Genomic DNA, 24,231 nt, shown 5'->3' with positions numbered 1-24,231 from the left:
AAGAAAAGAGTCCATGTACACCTGCAGAAGCCACACGCTCAAAACAAGGTGCTACAAAACAAAAACGGGTGAAAGATATTTCATACACCAAATTTATCTCTGAGAGTGACAGTATAATACGATACTGCACTCGATTTTCATCTTCGCCGATTCAGGTCAATTCTGAATCGGTATTAGAAATTAAAAAAAGACAATCTTGACAATTTTTGGACACGTCTCCAAGCTGCATATGACGCAATCGTAGAATCTGACGACTCAGATCTATAGGAAAATTTCAAATCTTCGGCTTACGCCAAATACGAAAACTGCTTAGACCAGTTCGAAGAAACAAAAGCAATGATTTCTGATCAATTAAAATTAAGCAAAGCAATTGCACCTACTCCACAGCCAAGAGTAGAGCTGCCACAAATCCAAAGTCATGAAGCAAGTTCAGGCATCCATCTCAAGGTGCCCACATCTGATACAGAAATCTTTCATGGTGGTTATGAACAATAGCCGTTCTTCCGGGACATGTTTACAGCCGTTTACATAAACCACCCAAACTTAACAAATGCGCAAAAATTGTATCACCTCCGATACAAAACAAAAGGTCAAGCAGGCGTAATAGTAAAACAGTTCGCACTAAATGACGATAATTTCAATTTGGCTTGGGAAGCTCTCAAATCAAGATTCGAAAACGAAAAAATATTGGTCGATAAACAAATATCGATATTAATGAACTTGCCAAAAATTCAAAAGGAAACAAGTGATGAATTTATTAGACTACAATCCACTGTTTCTAATTGTTTGTCGGTTTTATCGACACAAAATATTCCCACAGACAGCTGGGACCCTATACTGGTAAACATATGAACTGCCGCATTACCAGAAAAATCATTACTTCTATGGGAGCAATCACTCTCATCACGAAGAAAATGCCCCACGTGGCAACAAATGAAAGATTTCCTAGCTACCCAGTACGAAATCGCAGAAAGGGTAGACAAAAAAATAGTCAGAACGAAAAGCGTTCAACACGACGTAAATAGCAGCTTCCACAGACCCCAAGCCAGTAGCAACAACAATTTAAATAGAAGCTTCTTCAGAAATCAAACGTTCACATCCGAACAGTACAAACTTGCGAGAAATTCAAAAAAATGAATATTACCGATCGAAACAATTATGTACGAACAAAAAGGCTTTGTACAAATTGCCTATCACATGCACATACACTTAAAGAGTGCGAAAGCAAATTTAATTGCGTTTATTGTCATAAACGACATCATTCAATGCTGCATTACAGCACATTTACCAGCTCATCCCCAAACAGCGCAAATATGAAAAGAGCCACGGGTTTAGTTGCAACAGCAAATCCCGAAGTGCGAAATCCTGAAAATTGCCAAGAAGCACCATGCTGCTCAAAGGCATTAAAAACCCAAACGCTACACAGCGAAAATCAAAGTAGAGTACTACTACCGACAGCAGTCGTCTCCATTGAACACCGAGGAGAACTGTTTAAACTTAGGGCCTTAATAGACCAAGGATCACAACGATCCTTCATAGCGTCTAGGGCTCAAAATAGGCTACAACTGCCAACAAAACTCAAATAAAATCTGCTCCATTACCCTAATTTCCCCCCAAGCGGATAAGCACATACAAGCAGAAGCTATAGTCTTACCGCAACTTACAAATATGCTTCCAAGCTATCACATAAATAGCAAGCATTGGCAAAAGGTTTCACACCTAAAGCTAGCAGATCCCAACTGCAACACTCCCGCTCAAATAGACCTTCTATTAGGCAGCGATCTCATACCACAGATAATACTCGAAGGTATTGAGAAAATTTCAAATACACTTCTGGCACAAAACACTATTTTTGGGTGGATCCTAAGTGGACTAGTTTCGGAACCAGTTACCACCATGACCACTCAGGTTGAGGAAATCTCAAACGAATACCTCAATTCACAATTGAAAAAATTTTTTGAGTTAGAAGAACCCGCCCCCATATCAATCACAACCCCTGAAGATCAGTATTGTGAAGACTTTTACGAAGCCACAACTACTAGATCAGATAATGGTCGGTACGTCGTACGACTACCACTAAAACAACAATTTCCCAACACCATCGCCTTAGATCACTCTCGCACCTCTGCAATACAGCAGTTTCAAAGAATGAAAAAAACCTACTTAAAAGAGGCGAACTCAAACCAGTATATGATGGTGTGTTGGAAGAATATCTCCATTTAGACCACATGGAGGAAATAAGCCCATGCGAAAAAATCATCAACGGCAAATACCACTCATTTTACTTGCCGCATCATGCAGTGGTAAAGCCAGACAAAAAACAACTAAAGTAAGAGTTGTTTTTAATACATCAAGATCTATTATCTTGGGGAATTCCCTAAATGATATTCTATTTACGGGACCCACGCTCCAACCAGATTTAATACTCCTCATATTAAATTGGCGTATATTCAAATACGTATATAACGGAGACGTCGAAAAAATGTATAGACAAATAGTCGTACATAAAGACGATCAAGATTTTCAGCGAATTATTTTCCGAAAATCTCCCAATAGTCCACTCCGCGACTATAAATTGAAAACCGTTACCTTTGGCGTCAACTGTGCTCCATATCTAGCCCTTCGAACACTGCACGAATTGGCAGAAAACACCAAGTCAGAATTTTCTCTAGCAAGCGAATTGTTAAACACTCAAACGTATATAGACGATATCCATCGCCTCATGCAACATATGGTCCGCCAGGAATTTTATATTCCCCGACTGAAGCCCCAAATAAAGAAGTGCATTTTCTTGTGCAAAATCTGTACCACGTACAAGCAAAACTAACTATTTTTCATTCACGGAGATGTAGAAAACTTCGATTTAATCAAGCGCATAAATGAAAGTTTAAAAAATCCTTTATTTAAATTGTATTTGAATTTTTTCAAATTCATTTTATCTGATATAAATTCGCTAAATAAGCTTTTTCAGAGCGAAGCGCCCCAAATACACGTTTTATATGAAGAACTTCGCAGACTTTTAATAAAATATTTGTTTATTTTGCTTTTTCTTACCGAGTTACCGCTATAAGCTCCAAAAATCTATTAATTGATGCAGATTATATAATATAAAACCTATATATGGTAATTTTATGTACAGAAATATTACAAAGATTTGATCTCGAAATTGCTTGCACCAGAAAATGTAATTGAAAAAATAAATGCTTTAATTGCTAAAGTTTTAAATATTTTCTCACTCTTAGATATGAAAATATTCAAGTGATAGATTCTGATTGGAGAAAATTACTTTAAATTCACTTTCAAATATATGGCCTTAGTTCGCAAATGGATATTGAAAACTTCTCAATTATTTTAAACTTAAGAAAAGTGAATGACACTTTACTTCACTTAAAAAACTTACCCTCACTTAAATTTTTTTTTTAAACATATTGACGTTGATGCTTTTAACCGCGAATGTAAAAAGAGTTTTCTCTCAAATTAATTTAAATAAAAGTAAAACCAAAACTTAAAGTAGAATTTTTTACTCGTAAGATTATTTTAAAAGATATAAAATTGAATGACATAATATTGACTCAAATGAAAACAAAGACTACTAAAGCATTTAAAAACATTTACAATATTTAAGTAATTTGAATAAAAATATATGTATGTATAAATACATACTATTATTCCAGTTTGTACAAGTTGAATTAAATTTGTTAAGTTTTTGTTTGTTTATTATACTTTGAGTTATATAAGTTTGTACTTTATAAATAAAATTGAAGATTTCTTTTTATTAAAGCCTTTGTTTGGTTTTGAAAATAGATTTTTTTATAATCTTCACATGACAGATTTTTCATGAAAATTTTCTGGCTGCACTGCTCATAAGTGTTATCACCACACACACTCTGCACGTTTTGGTTAATGGTAAGGACACCACATTATTCGAACACAATATTAATCTTTAAACACATAGACGACTGCACGACAGCGAAATTGTGCGACGACGACAACGAACACATTATTAATCTTTAAACACATAGACGACTGCACGACAGCGAAATTGTGTTGTAGGCAAATGTCGTTTTGAAGCCAGCTTCTTGAATATTTTGAAGACGGCAGCGTTACATAAAACACATGATTAATAATCGGTTGTACGGGAGAAATGTGATATAGTTGTTTGATTTGGCCGACTCCGACAAATTATCAATAGTATATCACTACCTATGCACCTATGTATTAAAGTTCATTCGGATTTTGCCTAAAAGGCAAACTTCGCCTTAAAAATTGCTGTATTGAAACAGGTTTTAGACCCGTAGCCTCTTAGGCAAAGTTGTTTAGAATGATCCGTAAAACATTTCCCGCATACGCGATTTGATTGACCCGCTCTAGTGTACATGTAATCAAAAATATATTTTATGAATTAACACTCTATTTTTACCATCACAGCAGTATGTTAGGAATGTTATGGAACAATTTAAGAAAAATTTTCATATTTTACTTGTTCACGTATTTTCATTTCATTACAGCAGCAGCAATTACAAAGCGTCATTAAGCAATTAGCTTTAAGTAAACAAATAAGGGAAACATATGACTAGGACAGAGTAAAATTTAAGTATAAAATATTTAAACTAATTTATTATACATAGTACACTAGGTAGAAAAAGTCTCCGCTCACCAATTCGCGGAATGTGTTTCAATAAAAATATTAATAAAATATATGCGTTTTTGACGTTCTTTTCAGAATATCAGATGCGCATGCTAATAGCATTACAGTCGCCAAATTTCATGAAATTTCTATGTGCGTTTGCAAAGTTAACGAAATTTTTTGAATTCTACTAATGGAGAATAAGCAGAAAAAGTATCCGCTCACTGCTTATTACATTAGTTGATTGTAGTTTCTACGCGTTTAAGACCTGATCATTTTTTGTGCGTTGTTGTCAATAATACAGATTTAGATAATCGAAGGAAAAATCTGCAATTTGTGAGTAAATTTTTCGAATTATTCAACTTTAATCGAAATGAGTGCAAAAGGCAAAGAAATAAGTGTTGATGAGTGGAAAATAATATTAAAATAAGAGAGGACGGTAAAAGCTTTCGTGAAATTGGACGAGTTGTCAACAGAACAGTGCTGACAAATTAGGATTGCCAAACGTGTTTTGTTTCCAACAGGACAATGACCCTAAGCATACAGCGGAACTTGTTCGCCTTTGGCTTCTTTACAATGATACAAAACAGCTACATTCACCTCCAAAAGAACCATACGCAAAAAGAAAATCACTTGATCAAAAGTTATGAGTGTTTTTCTTTTACACTTTGGATAAAGTTTCCGAAAAATCAGAAAAAAAAATTTGTAATCTAATTTAAATCCAAAGTTTTTAATTATTAAATTCACAACTCTGGTTTCTATTAAAGGCAACAAAAATACAAACTTGATTAACACAAATGGGTACGAGTGCTTTAGAAGCAACCCACAACTTTACTCCAAACTGTCCTGCATGTTCGGAGGAAATTGAGGATATTTTAGTACTCTCGTTTACAGCACGCATTCTCTTCTACATATTTGGGAAAATGTCGCGAAATGACACTGGATTCAATGATAAGGGCTTTATTATAATTTTTATCAATCCCTTAAAATGTGGCTATATATGAGCTTAAAAAAGTTAAGTCCTGATATAACTTTTTTCACAATATCTTTCTATTATACCGAATAGATCACTGTACCCATGTTTCCAATTTAAACAACTCACGAGAATGAGAAGTATATATGTATATATTGGTTTTCATATACATACAAAGGGTTTTTTTCGAGTTATAGAACTTTAAGTTGGCATTACTGTTCAAGATGGCGACCGATTTAACAGCTGTCAAGTGATTTATTCTCAGTTTGGTTTGGCAATTCATCATGAATAGACTCACGTTTGAACAACACTTGCAAATAGTGCAATATTATTTCGAAAATAATGGTTCTGTGCGGTATACGTATCGCGCACTACGTTCATTTTATCGTATGATGCGATGAAACGCACTTCTAGTTGAATGGCTACGTCAACAAACAAAACTGCCACTTTTGGAGTGAAGCTAATCCTCAAGTGTATGTCGAAACACCGTTACATCCAGGAAAACAGACTGTTTGGTGCGCTTTATGAGCTGGTGGAATCATTGGTCCGTACTTCTTCAAAAACGATGATGTCCAGAACGTTACAGTCAATAGTGATCGGTATAGAGCCATGATTACTAACTTTTTCATTCCTGCTCGTGCCACAATCGATTTATTGAAAGACACGTTTGGTGACCGCCTAATTTCACGTTTTGGACCTGTGAATTGGCCTCCAAGATCTTGTGATTTAACACCGCTAGACTACTTTCTGTGGGGTTATGTAAAGCCATTGGTCTATGCGCATAAGCCACAAACGCTTAACCATTTGGAAGACAACATTTGCCGTGTTATTGCCAATATACCAGAGAACGTATATCATAGAGAAGGTTCAATTGCGGACCAGCGTGTGAATTGTCAAAACCTAACAAGATTTTATTAGTGAATTTCACCAAATCTGGCTCGGAAGGAGAAATTTTAACAGTGAAGAGTGAACAGAGCTGAGAATTCAATGAAAATTATTCTCAGAGACTTGCTTTGATATTACAGCAGCATGTTAGCCTTTTGGCTTATATTCTTATACGTTTATATGCAATCATATTTATTGATATGAATATCATTTTGCGAATTTTTATGAATGCATGCAAAACTGATAAGATCTATGAAATTATGGAATTTCGAAATAATATTTATAGTCAATTTGGGCATTTAATAATTTTATTTAGTTTTTACCTAATATACATTCATACTAAATAGTTTATATTATAATAATAGAGATTAAATTTATTACAATATATGTATGTATATACATCTTTTATCATATTAATCTTATATAGTCATATGTATGTACGTATGTATTTGAATGTACGCATTCAGAAATTCAAATCATGATTTTATCACTTATCAATACACTATATGTGCGCGCATTGATTTATATGTACACGCATAAATGTATTTATACATAAAATTGCCGAACAAATAATGCATACACAACCCGCAAAAACTACAAACATTGTTCTACAAAAACAACAATCGTCACAAGTTTATAGTAAAATATTCAACAACAACATTTTCATTCATGAACGCAGGCGTACTTTTAACAAGCAACCTCGCTTCATTCATAAAAACAGATACCCTCACATATCCCCGAGCATGCTTTTGTCTACAAGCGTCTTTTCACGACGATGGCAAAAGCTAAAAATCATAAATTGAACAAATTTCTGATATTCCCTCTGGAAGGGAAAAGTTGCAACCACGCACGCCCACAAAACACAGAAAAAATTGACAAAACTGGCAACAAAGCTTTTGTCGATTTAAAATATTTTACAATTTAAATTTACAATTTTAAAATATTTTTCCGTGTCTCATAAAAATCTGCGTCAATATGTATGCATGCTCATATATAAACATACATATTTAGGATGATTTGTGGGCAAAGCTGTTAGAGCGGCAAGGGAAGCGGTGACAATCGGCGGCCGTTCGTTAATATTTTTTCGGCACAGCTCGGATTTTCTACCAACAACACAATGTTGTGACGCTTTGTCGTCGCGTCAGTCCTTCGACACAGTGACTCTTTGACAAGAAAACAAAAAACGTGAGCTTCGGCCATTGGTTGTCCGTGGCAACGGAGATTTCCCATGAAATAATGAATGTACATATTTACACACATACGTTGCATATAGACAAATTAACAATTATAATGGGTACTTTCATATTTGTTTACATGCACACATAATTATACATATACTTACATATATATGTATAAGAATATTTGCGACCGCTTGGTCTTTTCTTATGGGGTTATGTCAAGCAAGAGGAGTACAAAATCAAACCCAGAAATCTGACTGAACTGAAGCAGTCCATTAAATAGATATTTGAGGCAATCCCGACTTGAACCCTCCAGCCCGCATTAATTTGCTAATTAGGTGTCGCATATGCGTGGCCAAGCATGGAGGAATAATTAATTGTATAAAATAAAATTAAAATTTTCTATACAATACAACAAAAATTGATAAAAAAGAAACTTAATACGGTTAATTTTTGTAGCACGATTCGTGAGCCGCCCTGTATATGCAGAATATCTTAAAATTATATGCAAAGTCGTTTGCGCATTGTAAATATACGAATTTGTAAGCGTACATTTCTTAACTTGAATTTAGCATTATTTTTCTCATTTAACATTCAAAATGCTCAATTCTGCTATTTGCGCTCCGCAGGGGTAAAATTCTGGTGAAATCAGCTTATAATTTGTTTGTGGTGAAATGCACTAATGTTGGCGAGTAACCCTCCGTCAAGAGGAACATTTTGACAATCGGCACACCATGAACCTTCTCTATGATATACGTTCTCTGAATATACGGCCACAACTGCTGGAAAAAGTCATCGAAAATTGGACGTACAGATTGGACTACACCCGAGCCAGTCGTGGTGGTCATATGCCAGAAGTCATATTTAAAATGTAATGCTACAAGATTATATTTCGGATAAATAAAATCCATGTCAATCGAATAATCCCTCGTTGTTTTATTGCAATTTAAAGTCCTATACCTAAACTACTCCAAAAAAACCCTTTATAATTGAATTTGGGAATTGCATCAAACACGTTTAAGCATGGGCAGGTACGAATGGCATTTGTAATCCATGGAATAAAATTGAAATTGTTACTAATGTTTTACATTTCATTTAATTCACCTGTTTTGTATGAGTTCATAAAGTATGATGGCAAAGCAAATTTGTTAATTGGTTCAATTAAGCCCACCAAGCCCTCCATTTCCAAAATGTCTGCGGAATATTTTAAATTGCTTTTGTAGGTAACCAAATGTTCGTTTAATTCTCCTTCAATAAGTCCTGCCATTATATGAATCCTAAAAATATATAGATATATATAAATCTATGTGTTAATAAATAATTATGACATGATTTTTAATCCGATTGAAAGGCATTGAGATCTTAAACAAGGAAATATACAATATAATCACGCCAATGTTTACTTCGGTAATTCGAAGATTAATTATTATGATATCTAATCTATTTACGTAATAATACAATAATATCCGATTTTACTACTTACTAATATATTACTTGCTATTGCTTTATTAGCCTTAGCGCAAACTAAATGCTTATGCAGGGTTTTTCAGTATTAATTTGTATTCAATATTGTTTTAATAAAATATACGGTATTTCTAAACCGTTGAGATGTTTTCGAGTTTCTTATGAATCATAACGTTAACCGCATAATATTCAAAACAAATAAAAACAAGTAAGGAACTGCTAAGTTCGGATGTAACCGAACATTTATACTCTCGCAAAGCAAATGGTATACTCGTTTGAGATTTCTATGTGGATTGACCGATATATTCGGTAGAAGGTTAACTATAGGCACTGGGGTCCACATATTCAGTACCTAGGGGCTTGAACAGTTTTGGTTCGATTTAGACAATTTTGGGTCACAAGATGGCATACTTTAAACGTATTATTCACGTAAAGTTTTACCCCGATATAATCATTGTTGCTTAATATGCATAGTGGAAAGTGAAAGAATCAAATAGAATTGAAAATGGTGTTATATGGGAAATAGGCGTGGTTGTAGTCCGATTTCGCCCATTTTCGTACTATGACATAGAAACATGAAAAGAACGTTATGCACCGAATTTGGTTGAAATCGGTTGAGCAGATCTTAAGATATGGGTTTTCACCTAAAAGTGGGCTGTGCCACGCCCACTGACTAATTTTGAAAGCGGTTCCTATAAAGCCAATTTATACCATCTCAGAGATAAAATGTAATGTCTCTGGCGTGTTTAGTGCTTGATTTATCGCGCTTTTAGTAGTTTTTAACAGTACCGTTATATGGGGAGTGGGCGGAGTTGCCACCCGATTTCTGTTTTCACACCGTCAATAGAAGTGCTAAAAACATTTGCTTCTAGTGAATTTTGTTATTATGGCATTAGCGGTTTAGGAGATATGCACAATAAACCTATTAGACGCGGGAACACGCCCACTTTAAAAAAAAAAGTTTTAACTGCAGATGCCCCTCCCTAATGTGATCCTGTGTACCAAATAACAGTATTGTATCTTATTGCGGAGCTTAGTTATGGCAATTTATTTGTTTTTGATTTCTGACGTTTTGTGGGCGTGGCAGTGGTCCGATTACGCCCATCTTCAATACCAACCGTCTCACGGTACCAAGAAACATGTCTACCAAGTTTCATAAAGATATCTCAATTTTTACTCAAGTTAGAGCTTGCACGGACGGACGGACGGACAGACAGTCACCCGGATTTCAACTCGTCTCTTCGTCCTGATCATTTATATATATATAACCATATATATAACTCGATTAGTTTTAGGTGATACAAACAACCGTTAGGTGAACAAAAGTATTATACTCTGTACCAACAGGTTGCGAGAGTATAAAAATTTACATTACTAATCTTTACTGAGAAAGCTTTAATAAAATTCAGGATTCGTATTTGCGCAGTGGTTAGGGTGTATCCACTAGTGATCAACGGCACGGTTGCGTTGAGCGTTTAACGCTACTAGTAATAGGCGGAGAAAGGTAGAGAGAGCTACGCATCAAATTTTGACGGCTTAGCGAGTGAAGCATCACATGGTTTTCAATGCGAGTTTTTTAAATGCTGATTTTTGTAATAAATTCAGTTTTAGAGTCAGTTTGTTAATTTTAAATCTAAATTAGATATTCCATACGAAATATTTCGGAGTATAATAACAGTGTGTGGTGATTTTGTGATTTGAATATAATTAAACTAAGTGAAAAGAAGTGTTTGTTAATCACGGTAAGTTCACAGCTTAATTTCGATTTTTGGTAACTATTGGTTGAAAATTATTCAGAGCTATTTCATTTCACCTCAATTATGCAACGGTTAACCTTTGATAATCAAAAAGATTACAAAAAATATTATTGTAGCACCTATTTTGACTGGAAAATTTAATGGAGAAATGGCCATTTCTTTTGCCACGTTTTCCAATGATACTGTCAGAACGCACGATACAAATTGAGCTTAATTAATTGAATATAAAAATGTTTATAATTAAAACTATAAATATCATTGTTAAAAATTAAGAACGATCAACCTCTTTCATTATTTCAAACGTTATCTACTAACAACTTTGAAAATTACTCATTTGTTTCATAGTTGAATATAAAATTAATGAAATAAAATAATCAACATATTATATTTTTTGTTTATTTGTGTTTAATAACAAATCGAAGGAAATTAGTATTAATCATTTTCAACTTTGGAAGTGATCCGCTTGGTTATTCTTAGATTGGAATTAATGTTTTCGTTTTATTTCATAAATACAATTTTCTGTATTGAATAGTATGTAATTAACCTTAGCAACGCGTGGACGGGGTCCTCTAGTATATGTATATATCTCCATATCTATCACAATTAGATTGATGTGTTTCAAACCGTTAGGTGAACAAAACTATCTGTAACAACATATTGGGAATAACTGCTTCCAAACATATTCTACACAGGCACAGTTTTGGAAACGGTAATACCACAAAAAAGTTGTTGTTCGACAGTACTCCCACTGATTTCTTTGCGGATAGGGATTGTACGATATGATAGGTAGAAAAGGAATAAGTATGAGTATGTGTCTTCTATTATCCGTCAATAAGATACAAAATAGATATATTGTTGATGGTAGGTGAAGTACCTTAATGAAACTCAGAGATAATCTGTTTCTCCGTTCCCACGAGTGTCGGATTTATGTAACCGGAACGGACTCGGATTCTTAGCCAAGGATTGTCAACTCGGCAGAGTTCTGCTGCTACAATAATAACAACAACAACATCTGTTTCTGTTAATTATATGTGGTAATGCTAACAGTAGCTAGACCTATCTCTCATATACCATAATCTTTCGGTTGGCCGTACGCCTTATACCGTATTTATCGGTCTATATGTAAGATATATTTGTACACTGAAAGTATAATATAATATTAGATATACTTTAGTTTAATGCCGAAAATATTATATTGTACCACATGCAATAATTTCCGTTATTCTAACAAACCTTACTACATATATTATTAGTTTAGCGCTGAACATGAATGTAGTTGGTCTAGACCTTGGTCTAAATCTCATAGTCCTAATATCATCAATTTCGATCTTCTGGTTGACGTTTTGCACATCAACTCAACATATTAAATTTAGCCTTTTGTTAAAGTTTATGTCAGAAATAATTCATTTGAGGATGATTAAATATAATATTCGTTGACGGAAAGTAAAATATAGTTATACAACTAACTGAGTCTGTGACATGTAATATAACTTAATAAAATACCAAATTCTATTGTAATGAATGTTGCATTCTTTCGCAACATTTATTAATTTGACGTTTTGCTAAGACCTGAAGGTATTCCCTGACTTTGATCCCTACAAGTTGCAAGAGTATGAAATATTCGGTTGCATCCGAACTTAGCCCTTCCTTAATTGTTTAATATATAGTTTTGCCAACACCTATAATTATTCCGCCGGCTGTTATCCTTGCAAGTTGCAAGAGTGTAAAATGCTCGGTTACATCCGAACATGGAAGGGCTATGTTATTATACTTGTTATTTATGACTAATAACTCTATGAGACTATATGAGTCCCCTATATGCGTAAAAGAGAAACGAATGATAGAATACAAATTTACGTCAACATCAAATCCGTTTAATTGAGCTAAGCCTCATTAAATAACCACACCACTCTACTCGGGAGAAACTGGCGCACCCTAATAATAACCACCACATATTCACCAATACACCACACCATATGACACCACACAGGACGATACAAAACACCACAGCACCGCGCGTGTACATCACCAGCTAACAAAAGGGATGGTCCGCGCAGCTTTTTCACCTCATTCGAAAAAATAACGATTCTGCGCGCAACTCTTTTCTTTCGTTTCGACCACCATCTGAGTTAGCTCTGATCGACATCGCTCCGCAAGCGTTTGTCTTTTTTAATTCGCCGAATAAGAATCCGGTCATTGGCGTAATTGAATTGTCATATCGCTTCGCTTACCATTGGACCCGTTTATCCGCAATAATTTTAATTTTAACTTTAATAACTTCTTATAAAATTAAAGTATCATTTTAATTCGTATCCGAAATTAATTGCATTTTCACTGACATACATTTTTATAACATTAACCGCGGGTGTTAGTGCTACCTTAAAACTTAACAGTGAAACGCGCTTACCTATTTGTACATGGTCCTTTGAGCCTCACAGAAAGGCACTGTGGGTTATTAACATACAAATAAAAAAATATATAGAATATATAAATAACAAATAATCAGTGAGAAGAAGTGCGGTTACATATAATATTAGATATACTTTATACTTTTTTATAACAAGTAAGGAAGGGTTAAGTTCGGATGTAACCGAACATTTTATACTCTCGCAAAGTTAGATGGTATATTCGTTTGAGACTTCTTTATATATTTTAATAATTAGAAGTAGGAACTGTTGCCTTAGTTATTTACTTTTCACTCACAGTGAAAATAATTAGAGCAATTTGTAAACTAAATTTACTCAAATTATGAGAAATTGTTCTGGTGCTTTTTGTATACGCTTATAATTGATTTTATATAGAATGCATTACAACTGTATTGAGAAGTATGAAAAGAAATCGTTTTTGGACAATGAATAACATTTTTTATTAATTATATCGATATTATTATACATGTTTAGCTTAAAAATAATAAATATTAACAACTTTAAAAATTATATAATATTATTATATTAATTTGTATATAATATTTACAATATTAAACATACATTTTTGTAGAGATTCTTTTACATATATCCAAATTATATTTCTTTTTTCCTTATACTATTTAATTTCTATCATATATTTATACAATAATGTCATATATAATAACAAATTATATATATAATTTAAATTTTCTTAATTAGATTATTTACATATTTTTCTTAAAATTGTCTTAAAAACTACTGTCAAAATTCCAATTCGATTATATTTGGAAAAAAAAATGAAGAACTATTGCACTAAGTCTGAAAACTTTAGTTCGAAATAGAGACACAAATACTGTAATGATAGCTGTGTACTGTCTCAAAAGTAATTGCATTTACACGGGAAGGATCCATGTTTGAAAATGCCCAATCAATTTGTGTACCGGCAGGTGTAGTTTAATATTCTGCACCAAGCAGGGAACTAAATTTTTTTTCTTGGAGCAGATTTCTTATTGCAGTCCCTGTAGACATTAAACAAATGTTAAAATCTCCAACAATTAACACATTTTGATTGCCTAACTCAGAAGTAAGGACTTCCTGAAGTTCTACAATTAATTGTCTAACAGAGAAAGCTGAATTTCTATATAGAACCAGAATATTAATATTGAAACATTTAAACAAAACCGCTTCTAAAACTTTGCGGCCTGAATAAATTTTCTTTACAGCCTTTGATTCTATAGAGCAAGCAATACTATGCTTTGCATATATTATAATGCCCCGTTTATTTCTGTTGGTTCTTTCCGTGCTATCTATCCTCAGATCGTTAATTGGAGTAAATCCTGGTATATCAAAACTTTCGCAAAGATAACTCCAAGTTTCTACAAAACATAAAATATCTGAAGATAGCATCAAACAGTCGCTTTTTATATCATTAATGTGAGCGTGAAGACTCTGAACATTATGGAATAAAATTTGATGTCCTGATGTTCAGGAAATCATAAAATTGAAACTTGTTGTCAAAGCTTTATTTGTGTTCAATTCCCTCAGTTCCCTAAATACGGGATCCGATTCAGAAAATTTGTTAGGAGGAATAAAATTTCCTATGATGAATAGACCTTCTGCAGAAGTAGCTCGACTACAAGCGACATATATTGAAGCTCTAGGCATTCTGGGTCGAGTATGAACTACAACTTTATTAAAGTCATCAGGGTGCCACATGACTTTTATGAATAGTTATTCCCTCAGCCGGAACAACTGGAAACTGTTTTCTTTCAATTGAAATTTGTTCATTTCTTTTATATTGAAAAGATTTTAGAACTTTTTCAATTGGTGTCCAAGAACTTTCTAGAGGATGAGGCTTTTTTGATCGTGCTATCAAACCAACAGAAGGTTCCAAAAATTTAATCCACAGATTTGTTGGAAAAGAACAATGGAAATCAATTTGCATAAGTTGTCCAGCTGTCCCATTAACCAAGCCATCACACGTGTTTATGTTCACTGTAATCATATATTTGGCAGAGGTTTTTAGTGTCAATTCATAGAGCAGTCCCTGCGTTTCTGAAGTTTTGAAAAGTTTAACTCTTTCCAAAATATTATCATTTTCATTTATACCAATTCCTTTAACTGAGTCTTTTGCAGTTGAAAGGAAAGCTTCTGTTGGGATTCGACTGAGCTTAAGGGCATTGAAATTATTTGTCTCTTCATTGGACCAAAATAAATGTATGGCGTCATCGGGAACTTCTTCGAAATTAACTACTCGAGTTTCAATGAGTGATATGTCCTCATTTGTCATAGTACCAGATGCCATATGATTTAATGAAATTGCAAAGGCCTGATCCTCCCGTTGTCTCATTATATCTGTTAATTCAAAGTATTTAAATAACTGCCACAAAGGGGAACTAACTAAAGTGCTGTATGCATCATTGGGATTAGGAGAGAATATCCACCTATCTCCAACAGGTGAGAGTTGCTTCAAATCACCAAACACTATGATCGGTATACCACCGAAGGGGCTGTCTGTTTTGAAAATTTGTTTTAATCTCGCATCAACAGAGCTAAACATACGAGCACCTACCATCGATATTTCATCAATTATGATTAATTTTAAATCGATAAGTCTGGAATACAATGAATTAACTGTGTAATTGCTAAGTGGCCTCAACTCTCTATTCAACTGATTAACAGGTAAAGAGAATATTGAATGAAGGGTCATTCCACCTATTCCGAATGCTGCTTTACCCGTAGGTGCGCAAAGAACAACTTTTAAGAACTTGGATTGGATCAATGTGTAGAATTGTAACGATGGTTAAGAGCAGATATCAAACGACTCTTTCCTACACCTGCACCGCCGCCAATGAACTCATAAAATGGGAGATTTGTTTTTAGGTGGGTCATCAAATGTTTCAAATATGTTCTTTGCTTAGTATTTAGACTTTGAACTAAAGAAAATAATTCCTCAACTGGAATTAAAGGGGGTAGTTTAATAAGTCTAATATTGCAATCAGATTCAGTGCCATTATCTGTTGAATCTTCGCCATGCAAGTCCAGCAAATTTATGTTTGGGTTTATTTCTGGAAGTGCCAACATTCTGAACTCATTTTCCACGATAGGTAGTTCATTTTGAGCACCTTCGACCAAGTCTATTTCATTATAAAGACTTTCTAGAACATTTTCAAGTTCTCTTTGCTCAAAAACATCATATTTTCTTTGATTTTCCTCAATTATAATACGATGTGTTATGCAAGTCTGCTCATTATCGTTTTCAATGAGATCTTGCTGTTCATTCCGCCAAGGATAGTAAAGCATTAACATTTGCGGAAATACTCAACTCTGGCCAAATCTGGGTTAAACCTTCTATACCGAATAATACAAGGTTTGGTACGCTTTTTCACAAAACCGCTACCGTCTTTAAGAGGCATGACAACCCCGCTTTCTGGTAAATTATCGTCTTCCCTCTTTTCTTCTTCATGATCACTATCTTGTGCTCTTCGACTAGATTTAAAATATTTATACCTAGATGCAAAATCAGCTAAACAAAGAGTTTCTAACTGATCGGATCTTTGAACATAACGGTCTAAAATACCGGTTACGAATATTTCAGTAGAACCTGAAGTAAGATTCTGAAGTTCCGCTCTAGGTTTTACCATTCGAACACGTTCCTCAGGTCAAGAGGTATTTATAAATATTTCTGCATTACTTGCTTCCGAAAGATGGAACCCAATGCAGCAATACACTGCTTCTTGTGCAGATATTTCTGTGCCTGATATAAATTTGTGACCTATATGTTTAAGTGTTTGGTTAATAGTATAATTTCCAGCATTTACCTCTGATATAGCTTCATTTAAGAGCCTAGAAATTCCCCTGTTAGACTTGTTAATATAATTATTTATATATGAACAGCAAGCATATGCATCCAGTATATATTGGATATTCATATTTGCTCTATGGAGTTCCAAAATCAGAGGATTATAAGCGTTTATAAAACGATCCTGTAATTTTCTTTTTAGAAAAATTTTGGGTTTTGTTAAACTTCATCTAAGGGCTAACAAACAGTCATCAAAAAACATATTTATTCTACTATCAGACTGGAAATGTTCAAAATCTCTTAAATTAGAAATGTCTTCTGTAGTCATATTTGAATTTAAAAGGTTTTAAATTTTGAAAAAGTTTTCTGTAAGACGTAACAGTATTTGCGTTAAAGGCATTGGTGGATATGGTATACCAAAACGACAAAGCTGTTGTCCTCTTATTTCCCTAGTACAAGACCGACTGTGGTTATGCTTTTGATAACCCAAATAATTTTCTAAGTGGATAACTGTAGAAATATAATTGTCAATAAAACTAACGATATCAGGGAATGCCTGAGGATCTTGAAGGTTGATCCTGGGCGGATTATTAAGCCAATACATGCCGTGTACATGCGGGGAACCTCTCTGTTGAAACTCCACTCTTCAGCAGAAATTTGTGACAAAATGCTCTCCAAAAATGCCGGCATTATCTTTAAAAAGCTTAAGAATTTGTCGATAGCGGTAGTCAAAATATCTAGCACAAGTAAGCGCGTCTGACCGAATTAAGCGATATCTATCTTGGGTTGTTAAACTGTTGGCTTCCTCTTCCGAAATATCTTTAGAATCAACAGTTTTAGAGAGGATGACCAAAAGCTCAACCCACTGAGATTCTGCAGCCGATAAAGTGATAAAGAAGGTTGGAAGCCCAAATTGGCAAATCATAGCGATTGCCTTTTTCTTCTCAGCTTCCCAGTGCGCAGGTGAGGATCTAACGCCTTTCAAAACCTTGTAACCATCATCGTGTTGAATCAAGTTTTGAACAAGTTTTTCGTTTAATAGATTTTGGGCCATAACTCGTAATTTGTAGCAGTTTACATTTTTTGGAATCATAGAACAACTTTGGAATGGTATACGCTCTTCTGACAAAACGGCGAATTTCAGAACGTATTATCTTGCTATACGTTTCAGAGCATGTACGCTTCTGCCCAACGTATACCACGTACGTATTGTTCCAAATGACAACTCTTCTGAATTATTATCTTGAATTATGTCAATTGGTCTTTGTCCTTCACCTAGCGCTATAACTAAACGGTTATAGTCTAAGTTTTCTACAGGAATATTGTCCAAAAGAGTTTCTTGACCGCCTGGATTTAGCTTTGAAGGCAAAAGAGCCGTGAGAATATTATTACCTGAGGGATTATCATGAGAAGTTTGCGCCGCATGAAAATATTGAACCAATCGGTAATCCTCTGCAGATGCAACAAACGGAACTTCTTCTTGGTTATTAAATTCTGAAATCCAGTTTTCATTAATATGTATATTGTGCTCACGATACAGAGGGGTATTCACTAAGAACTGCAAAGCTTCCATAATCTTTGCGGGGCGTATGGTATCGATCATGTAATCATGATTGTATTTCAAACGCCTTCTTAAGTGAATTTGTATAACATGAGCCTCATCAAAGGACCTCGGTAAAGATGTCACAATATTGTTAACAGAAATTGGTATAACAACAACAGCACCTTTGAGAGAACGAGGTATTATGAGACGTTCTTCAATTGGGGTTAAGCCTTTCAAACAATCCGGTATTTCAGGAAAGTCTAGACCGTTAGCTAAACATATTTTTGGAACGTTCTTTTTAACAATCGCATTTTTGCAAGTAGCACAAAAATTGTAATTTCCATCTTCTGAAGGAAATTTTTGCATTAAAAAGAAGGCGGATGCAGCATTCGGGTGACCTTGCGAAATAATACCGAAATTTAATTTTCGAACTTGGTGTGAAAACCATAAGCCGCCACAGCAAATACATATTTCAGTAGGGCCCTTATTTATACTTTGGAAATAAATGTTTTTGAAATCTGTTAAATTGCCACTATTATCAGTTTCTATAACATTGTTTTCTCTCGTTAATCGGATTCGTTGGAACTGCCTTTGGTTTTCAATTTGTCTATTGAGTGGGTTATCTCTACGAAGGCGAACTTGACCTTGTCTAAGACGTCTCTGATTCAAAATTTCTTCCCCCATACCCCTTCTACTAAGCTGCCGACGTTGTGTTTCTCTAACACGCTTCTCTCTCCTTATTTCAGGATTTCTTCTTGCATGTTCCCTTTGCATTTGATCACGAATGCGCTCTAAATTCCTATACTCAGGATTTCTTGCGCGAAGTTCTCTCTGATCCCTAGTGTTCCTACTTTGTTCATCCCAACGTACCTCAGGATTTTCTCGACGAGATCTATAACCTCGAGTATTTCTTATTTGCTCTTCAGAGCGAATTTGGGGATCTTGCCGCCTTGTTCTATGTTGAACAGTATTTGCAACTTCCTCAACAGATCGAACCTCGGGGTCTTCACGCCGACACCTATGACCTCGAGTATCCCTTATTTGCTCTTCAGAGCGAATTTGCGGATCTTGCCGCCTTGTTCTATGTTGAACAGTATTTGCAATTTGCTCAACGGGTCGAACCTCGGGGTCTTCACGCCGAGACCTATGACCCCGAGTATTTCTTATTTGCTCTTTAGAGCGAATTTGGGGATAGCCGCCTTGTTCTATGTTGAACAGTATTTGCAACTTGCTCAACAGATCGAACCTCGGGGTCTTCACGCCGAGACCTATGACCTCGAGTATCTCTTATTTGCTCTTCAGAGCGAATTTGTGGATCTTGCCGCCTTGTTCTATGTTGAACAGTATTTGCAACTTGCTCAACAGATCGAACCTCGGGGTCTTCACGCCGAGATCTATGACCTCGAGTATTTCTTATTTGCTCTTCAGAGCGAATTTGTGGATCTTGCCGCCATGTTCTATGTTGAACAGTATTTGCAACTTGCTCAACAGATCGAACCTCGGGGTCTTCACGCCGAGACCTATGGCCTCGAGTATCTCTTATTTGCTCTTCAGAGCGAATTTGCGGATTTTCCCGCCTGGTTCTATGTTGATTTGTATTGATAATTTGTTTGGACAGACGTACATCGGAATCTAATCTACCATTAGCGTGACTTACAGTATTTTGTGACTGCTCACTATCTCTATATAAAGAGTTTGCACGAAGAACTCTCATACGTCTTCTATTCTGAAGACGACTTAGTAATATAGATTTTCTACTTAATCTAGGCGTAATTAATTAATAATAATTGGATTAATATATAAAATACTTATAGATAATACTTATATAATTCAGTCCGTCCGGGTGTTAAAAGTTGGATCCTAGGTGCTGCTCTCTTTTACTGTAAGTCCTTGCTATGACTCCTTTCCTGTTCCGTGTATAGGTACTATGGTATACTGGTGCACATATGTATATGTGTTTGCTCGCCACTGTATATAATACGGTTTTGCTCGTCACTGTATATAATAATACTTTAAACACTATATAACTAATACACTAAAATTAGTTTGAATAAAGCACTTTGCTGGTAAAGACATCTAGTGAAACTGAAACTACAAACACAGTGTACTGATATTTATTATACTCTTGCAACATGTTGGTACAGCTTACGTACTTTTGTATACCTATATATTACTTAGCTGTTCACTAACATAATAATACATAATATTTAGTTATATTTATATTTTATAAATTAGTAGTTTATTTCATTATATTGAAATTAAGTTCTCGGAAAACCCCTCCGTAAATTACTTTTGTTAAACGCTTTCTAAAACAGGGGGATCTATGGTACCTATTTTGAAGGGTCTACCCATGAAGGCCAAATTAACAATAACTTACATATAATTAAGTATGGTATACACATATGTAGAGCAGGTATGTAGATTTTCTTCTTTCTGTCTTAATATCTAAACCTTTCATAAGCTGCCAACGGCGCTAGGTAAAAATGTAATTTTCTTGAGTTTACAGTTCACCTCATGACCTTCATATTAAAATGTGTCGCAAAACTGAAATAATAGACAATAGCATGTAAACCGATGGGGTCGCAGTTTATCTATAACCACATAAAAAGGGTCTTTAGCCCTTTTGATACTACATTACTAATATTTATTTCATGCAATTTTTTTTAGAAAGATTTTTTTGCTCTATACAAAGTCCAGCACTCTAAGAAACTTTTTTAGCATTGTTGTCTGGTATAATTTATAATAAGTTCAACATGATGGCTGAGAAAATATACCTAACCACTGATTATCACCAAATATTAGAAGAAATATATGTATATAGAAATCTATATCTATCACTTTAGGTGATGCAAACAACTCTTTGGTGAACAAAACTATACTCTGTTGGAACATGTTGCGAAAGTATAAAAATGTTGCGAAAGAATTCAACATTCATTACTCGATTATTAGTTGGTATCTTATTAACTTGTTGATCATAGATCTATTTTGTGTCAATACTATTTTTTTCTCCGAAATGTTAACTTTTATAAAAAGAAGCTATTTCACTCAAACATGGTATATGTGATATAAACTGAACCAAAGGGGTTAGATTTAATATGTGGGGTATATGAGGTTGCTGTTGTACCAGAGGAGCGGAAATCAGTATATTAGGGTTATAAGGTTTAAGCAAAGTCTAGACCAATTTCATTCATATGCAGCGATATACATTATTTTTAAGAAAAACTGTCCATTTAATTTCATTAAATTATCAAATTGACGAAAAAAATTATACCATAAGTAGTAAATGTGAGCTGGGAAAATCAAAGACCAGAAAATTCCTCCAAACCGTATATTAAAAAATGTTGAATTAAACATACATTATTAAATGATATCGTGATTAAATTACAATCAAATTTGGTATCTTCTTAGACTCAGTTTTATTGCTTAAAGTGAGATATACATAAGTATGAATGTGATATTAACTCCACCAAAGTGGCTAAATTTTGTATTATAAGCTTAGGTGGCAAACGTCAACCAGAGAATCGGAATTTATTATATGAAAGTGAGAGGTTTAGACTTAGTATATACTAATTTCATTCTAGTGCAGCGTCAAACCACATAATTTGAAAGAAATCTTTTCCACTTAATTTCGTTAAAATATCACGTTGATCAACCGGAACGGTGTAAAGTCAGGTGGAAAGACGGAAATCATATATATATTGGGGATAGAGAAATATTATATATTAATTTTGACATTGCTCAGCTATACTCGAGAACATATTTTGAAGCAATTTTATATATAAAAAAAAAATATTAATACTCACTAACCGACATATTCGGCATAAAACTGGTTAGATTAATTAATTTTTTCCAATACCACATACTACTAACATGCCACAGACGAATAAAATGCTCCCACTGTTTCATTAAGGTACCTCACATACCGTTACCAATCAAATGGAGTAAAGTCAGACGAATGTTCGAAAATCTTGATATTAGTTACATGGGGGCTAAGGAAAATTTTCACCCGATGTGATCTTGTTATGAGTAAAACACGCTCTCTCATTTTCATTGAGATAACTCACATATGCAGTATAAAGTCACGCTGAAGTTTAAAAATATTTATATTAGATATACATATGAGGGCTACAAGAACTATTGATCCGATTCAACACATTTTTGAAACAAAGACATAATATTATCGATAGTTTCATTTATTTATTCTATTATACGAATTTCAATTATATATCTTACACAATGGCCGATATTTACGGTAAAAAGTCAACTATAGGTACTGGGGTCCACATATTCAGTACCTAGGGGCTTGAACAGTTTTGGTTCGATTTAGAGAATTTTTGGTCACAAGGTGGCATACTTTAAACGTATTATTCACGCAAAGTTTTACGCCGATATAATCATTGATGCTTGATTTGCATAGTGGAAAGTGAAAGAATCAAGTGGAATTTAAAATGGTGTCATATGGAAAATAGGCGTGGTTGTAATCCGATTTCGCCCATTTTCGCACCATAACATAGAAATATTAAAAGAGGGCTTGAACAGTTTTGGTTCGATTTAGACAATTTTTGGGTCACAAGGTGGCATACTTTAAACATATTATTCACCCAAATTTTTACCCCGATATAATCATTGTTGCTTGATATGCATAGTGGAAAGTGAAAGAATCAGATGGAATTTAAAATGGTGTTATATGGAAAATAAGCGTGGTTGTAATCCGATTTCGCCCATTTTCGCACCATAACATAGAAATATTAAAAGAATGTCATGTACCAAATTTGGATGAAATCGGTTGAAAACATCCCAAGATATGGGTTTTCACCTAAAAGTGGGCGGTGTCACGCCCACTGTCTAATTTTGAACGCGGTTCTTATAAAGTCGTCTCATACCATCCCAGAGATAAAATTTAATGTCTCTGGCGTGTTTAGTGCTTGATTTATCGCGCTTTTAGTAGTTTTTAACAGTACCGTTATATGGGGAGTGGGCGGAGTTGCCACCCGATTTCAACTATTTTCACACTGTGGGTAGAGCTTTTAAAAAAATTTGGTTCCAGTGAATTTTGCTTTTATAACATTAGCGGTTTAGGAGATATGCACATTAAACCTATTAGAGGCGGGACCACGCCTACTTTTTAAAAAAAATTTTAACTGCAGATGCCCTTCCCTAATGTGATCCTGTGTACCAAATAACAGTCTTATATCTTATTGCGGAGCTTAGTTATGGTAATTTATTTGTTTTTGATTAATGGCGTTTTGTGGGCGTGGCAGTGGTCCGATTACGCCCATCTGCAATACCAACCGTCTCACGGTACCCAGAAATATGTCTACTAAGTTTCATAAAGATGTCTCAATTTTTACTCAAGTTACAGCTTGCACGGACGGACAGACGGACGGACGGACAGACAGTCACCCGGATTTCAACTCGTCTCTTCATCCTGATCATTTATATATATATAACCCTATATCTAACTCGATTAGTTTTAGGTGATACAAACAACCGTTAGGCGAACAAAACTATTATACTCTGTAGCAACAGGTTGCGAGAGTATAAAAAGGCGAGCTTAAACCTGAATATGATAGTGTGTTGGCAGAATACCTCCATTT

General features: G+C 34.5%; 1 protein-coding gene across 2 annotated transcripts in view; it reads right to left on the bottom strand.

The window, feature by feature from the left end:
• Positions 1-24,231, bottom strand: part of Gip (hydroxypyruvate isomerase-like protein Gip) — a 143,008-nt gene that overhangs the window by 100,394 nt on the left and 18,383 nt on the right. For both annotated transcript variants that reach the window (XM_070112929.1, XM_070112928.1), the window contains one exon: positions 8,768-8,940. In XM_070112929.1, the coding sequence (XP_069969030.1) occupies positions 8,768-8,940 (173 nt within the window). The remainder of the gene's footprint in view (positions 1-8,767; positions 8,941-24,231) is intronic.

This window comes from Bactrocera oleae, chromosome 2, assembly GCF_042242935.1.
Source record: "Bactrocera oleae isolate idBacOlea1 chromosome 2, idBacOlea1, whole genome shotgun sequence".
Taxonomy (NCBI): Eukaryota; Metazoa; Arthropoda; class Insecta; order Diptera; family Tephritidae; genus Bactrocera; species Bactrocera oleae.
Note: the sequence above shows the minus strand (reverse complement) of the source record. Positions and strands in the feature narration are given on the sequence as shown.